This window comes from Triplophysa rosa, linkage group LG9, assembly GCF_024868665.1.
Source record: "Triplophysa rosa linkage group LG9, Trosa_1v2, whole genome shotgun sequence".
Taxonomy (NCBI): Eukaryota; Metazoa; Chordata; class Actinopteri; order Cypriniformes; family Nemacheilidae; genus Triplophysa; species Triplophysa rosa.
This window is the reverse complement of record NC_079898.1, coordinates 11,377,209-11,382,594: the sequence shown is the minus strand read 5'-3', so window position 1 is coordinate 11,382,594 and position 5,386 is coordinate 11,377,209. Positions and strand designations below refer to the sequence as shown.

The window sequence follows — 5,386 nt, the reverse complement described above, 5'->3', positions numbered from 1 at the left end:
CACCAGGAATCGCTGTTGAGCTACAGTTGAACTCCCTGCAGGAGTAAATTCTGTAACCAGAATGGCTGGTGAAACGAGATACAAACAATAATACAATTTAATAATATGGCTATTAAAAAGCTAAAGAAAAATACATTTTATTGTTATGACAATCATGTCATGTATCAATCATGTATCTGTCCTATAGAAAACGTTGTTTAGTATGTGTCATTTATACTGTAAATAGAAATATATTCCTATATATATTTTGTATTAATCTTGAGCCGTGATTTTTAAGTCAAAATCAACCGATTTAATTCTCGCGCTGCTCATCAATCGCTGCGCACTTCCGCAGCTCTCTAAAATCTCGTCACTTCCGGGTGTCAATATGCGTCTCAGTACCGCAGCGATAAGCATCGGTATGATGTGAACGGGCTGAAAAGATAAAAAAATCAGTTTCCAAAGAAACCACGGGCTGCCGACTGCATCGCAGACACTGCCCTTCTTCCTCCCCGTCCTCCGGTCGCCCGGACTAGCAGCGGATTTCGCACCGACTGTCAGCCATTTTTGCGCGGATGGCCGCGGAGGTACGGATGGCCCTCGGCCGGGGCCGGTGTCTGACGCTCGGCCTGCCTCGCGTAGGCCTTCACGGGATCGTGCTCCGATCTCTTCTCTTCATCGTAGCTTTCAGCGGACTGGTGCGTGTGCCCGCGGCCACGGAAGCGAAAGAGTGCGATAAACCGTGTATGAACGGGCAGTGCAACACAGCCAGTGGCGTGTGTGTATGTGAGCCGGGATGGGTCGGGGACCAGTGCCAGCACTGCGGCGGCCGCTTCAGGTGAGACAGAGACGGCGCCTATAGCAGCTGATGGTCGTGACATTGATATTAGTGTGTGTGTGTGATGCGGGAAGTTCATTCAGGGCAGTGTAACATTTCCCAGTCTTCTCCTATCACAGACATCTTGAAGAGAGGTTATCTGTGCCACAATTTAACAGAATTTTAAGTTGTTTGTCAAATAATCGTGAACGTGTGCAAGCTGCGTTGTATATTCTAGAAGAATGACTTGTTGAGCCCTCTTGTTGTCAGTTTGTATTGTTAGCCTTGGTAGTCTTTGCTTTTTACATATCATTACAAAGAGTGTTATAAAGTGGCTTAAAGTCAACCTTATTGTTGTCATACAGTATAAAAGCAACATGTTGAGATTGGAAATGTGGAATATGACTGGCAAACGGGTCAACAGTACTGAAAAGTCACTCATGGGCAAAGTCTGCCAGAGACACTGTTTGCATTGGAGCCATTGGCTCATTTGGGGTGAATCAGGCTCCAAATGGTCATGTGGTGTCAATCATGAATCTAATACAGACAGACTGGAGGCAGTTTTAATTCAACCATATCATGAGATGCATGTAGTCATTCACAGACCAGCATCTCAGTCTGGTATCATGAATTAAGTGGAATATAAGAGCTTGCAGGTCATTTAATCTTACTACCGGAATGTTCCTTTTTTCCTTATAACCCTTTATAAAGTCTGGTGTAATTGTAGTCTGAATTCGCAATTTGCTCTTTTTTTGAATGAAGACATCTTATATGCACATGTCATTAGAATATAAGTTCTTAAAATTGTTAAAATGAAACAAGTTATTTCACTCAGTGTTTACCCAGTTATCACTATAAACATTAAAAGCAAGAAGTGTTTATTATTGGGGTGTAAAAGTTATATCAATGTATCGCATAATTGTGTTTTTAAGATGTTTATTTTTTTAAGATACTGTATTTATAGTAGTGGTATGGCGATTGTTTTGACGTCTGTATAATTCTATTGGTTGAGTTGCCAACATGTGACCTGCAACATCATTTATAATTTTGACTCTTTTACTGGTCGTGCGTTAAATTTCAGTTTTATTTTTCAGTGTCAGATCTATTGAAGTTTTATTAATTTACATATAGAAGGTTGAATGTTGTCAGTTCTTTAGCAAAATAACAAATGCTAATCAAAGTTGTTAATGTTTTAGAAATAAATCTTTGAATTTTTGAAAGATTTTGTTCCAAATATTGTGATACGGTCAGAATCGTGTATTGTGTTGTGAGATGAGTGTATTGTTACTCCCCATCTGTCAAAAGTCCGTAGAGTTTGTCCATCACCCAAACCAGCAAGCTTATCGGCCAATTCAGGATATTTCAGATTGACCAAAAATGTATTTGCCTAGCTGATATATAAGCCTCTCTATAGTTTCTTCACAGTATATAACAGGTATAAAACTTTAGCTGGCTAATGTTACAGAGACATGAATGTTTTTATGTGATCTATGAGTATGTATGCTAAACAGTGTCACTGATGTGACACAGGGCATATGACAGTAGATGTGTGATATGTTTTTTGACATGGTGATGTAATTATACTGTTTTTGCACATACTACAGTATTACAGCCTGATACCATCACTGAACCATCATGCCACCACAGGACTTTATTGTGAGGGACTTAAGAGGGCAGTTTGTGTTCGAGGTCGAGTTAAGGAGCGGGTATACTTTCCGCGTCCGTGTCCTTTTCGCGCACAAATGCGTCCGCACAGCTTCTTGAGCATACTCATCACGGATTAAGCGTGAATATCCGAGTTCGACACATGCGCAGTACAAATGAGTATGTGTGCTCTATCAGACCGTCAGAGGGCAGCGCTGAGTCGCGTTATTTACAGACCCACTGCAAATTAATGATAGAGGAAGACATTCGCCATAGCAAACAATACGAGCAAACAGCATGACAACAAAGAACAACAGCCAAACAGTATGGAGAAGGATATGCTTCTTAGCTTACTGTTCTTGGTTTCAGCATGTTGGTTTTGTATCATTCTTCTTCGTCAATTGCACACTGCACACTTTCTGTCTATATTGACCCCTAGTGGACTAAGGCAGTGTTTCCCAACCCTGGTCCTCGGGGCACACCTTCCAGAATGTTTTAGATCTCTCCCTATATAAAACACCTGAATCAACTCATCAATCAGGTGTTTCATATAGGGAGAGAACTAAAACATTCTGGAAGGGTTGGGAAACACTGGACTAAGGCACTTTTCTCGCGCATGCGCTGTTGTACGCGTCACGTCCACGTGGTCTCAAAAAATGGGCTACAGAGCATGTGAGCGGAGAGGAGCAGGGAGCGGGCGGGGAGCGGAGCGCGCGAAATATAGTCGGAGCGCGGAGTGTGTTTTTATCCAAAGGCCGGAGCGATCGCTCTGTCTCGCTCCGGTTCCGCTCCGATACCGCTCACACCACGAGTCTAGGGCATGCACAAATCCACCCAGAATTCACCTGTGCCTTCAACAATTAACAAAACTGTCAGCCTACACTTCAAAAATCGATCGTTGTGAAGTAGAGATGTCTGGTGTAAACACAAGCATAGCAGTGGCGATCCATGACTCCTCTTCAGGGGAAGCAGTAATGCGAAGCTCGGGAAAACATGTATTTAGCCCGTCATGTGTGTGTCGCGTCATGTCAAAATACGTGCCTGCTGCAGACGCGTTGAAAGGGTTTTTAATAAAAGAGACTCTCGCGTTTGCTAGATACTTGCTTAGTCTCATGTGTAATCAGAGTTAAGTGTTAATGCAGTGTCTTCTGAACGCGAGCGTCTCTTTTATCATAAACCCTTTCGACGCATCTGCAGCAGGCACGTATTTTGACATTATGCGTGATGCACATAGGTTCACGTGAAGCGCTGAACACGTATTTTGAATTCCAGCTAACCCTGAAGAGGATCGAGGCACCGATCGCAGCTGAAGCATAGACTAGAACAGTGGTCACCAACCCTGTTCCTGGAGATCGACCTTCCTGCAGACTGCAGCTCCAACCCTGCATCAGCACACCTGTCTGTAATTATCAAGCAAACCTGAACACCTTGATTAGATAGTTCAGGTGTGTTTGATTGGGGTTAGAGCTGAAATCTTCAGGACGGTCGATCTCCAGGAGCAGGGTTGGTGACCACTGGACTAGAATGACTGCGATCAGTTCCGGTAGCCGCGTCGGAGCCGTAACGTGCCGCAGATGCGTGCAGTGTAAACGAGGGGTAAGGCTTCGGTTGAAAATGGCAGGTGTTAGGCATGCAGAGGAATTTTTAATTTGAGCGAGTGTGGAGCAATTTCACCGGTGCGGGATGAAATTGTAGCTGAGCGGGGAGCGGAATTGAGCGGAGCGGTCTGGTGCGACTTTGAGCGGTGGAGCGAGGGGCGCGAACACCCACGTGAGCGGGGAGCGGAAATTCTCACCGCTCAGCTCCGCTCACATGCTCTGATGGGCTACACACGGATGGCCGGACCATACTTGCCCTTTAAGGAGGATCTAACTGTGTCTCTGCACACAGTGATACTTCATTAGTACAAATCTATTATTAGCATCACAAGAGTATATTAATCTATGTGTTGGAAAAGACAAAGAGAGGATGTGTTTCCTGTATGAAAGCCACAGTAAGTGCTTTGTGCCTGCTCTCTAATTTACAGGAATATTGATAAATCTAGAACTTAGTCTACTTTTTAGTGGATCATTTAGTGACAAAATCCTGACTTTTTCTATGCTCTCTTGCACAAACACACTCATTTAGATAAAACCGCTATTCCTGTCCCAGAGTTTGAGTCATATTGCACACTGTAGTCTGATAGGCTGAGTCTGACTATGTGATTTTTGTGAATAAGAACACATTGTTTTTTTTGTCCATCAAAACTTACTGTGATTGATCAGTTTTTATTTCAATGACATGGGCTCTTCATGTGGGCTGTTCTGAACCAGAAAGAATATGGTGCATGCAGACGTTTTGTCTATGTGAGAACAGCTCTGCAGCGTTTCTGTGCCCATCACACTAAGTGCTTGTTCTCTCAGCAGCTTTTTCTGCACTTAGCAAGTCTAATTCTCTGTAGACTGAGCTCTGAAATCACTTATGGAAGTGAGGCATTTCTGATTTTCACACACGACTGTCTTCTGTCATCACAAAGTCAAGATGAAGACTAGCCAAAAAAAACACAGCAACTCAATTATTCAGCAATATTTTGAATACAACCGCTATATTTCGAGATTTTACAAGATAACGAGATTTTAATAGTTGTTTCAAATGGGAGATTCTTGAATGATGATCTAATGGCTGCTGCTTCATTGAGAGTGATGTGTTGGTGTTATATGTTTGTCTCAGAGCTGTCTGCTGATGTGTGCTGTTCCCAAAGGATTGTGGGTGTGTTAATGAACTCTGTTGTTTCAATGTTAACAAATCTCCCTGAGACTGTAGTCACGGGTTTGATTAGATGCCTTACTGCACGTACACAGACATGCACACGCGCGCGCACACACACACACACACACACACACACACACACACACACACACACACACACACACACACACACACACACACACACACACACACACACAC

General features: G+C 43.3%; 1 protein-coding gene across 1 annotated transcript in view; it reads left to right on the top strand.

Annotated features, from left to right (window-relative positions):
- The first annotated feature begins 343 nt into the window (after positions 1-343).
- LOC130559283 (attractin-like) overlaps positions 344-5,386 on the top strand; it is a 16,480-nt gene continuing 11,437 nt past the window's right edge. The window contains exon 1 of the mRNA XM_057342255.1: positions 344-817. Coding sequence (XP_057198238.1) covers positions 555-817 — 263 coding nt within the window. The 5' untranslated portion in view covers positions 344-554. The remainder of the gene's footprint in view (positions 818-5,386) is intronic.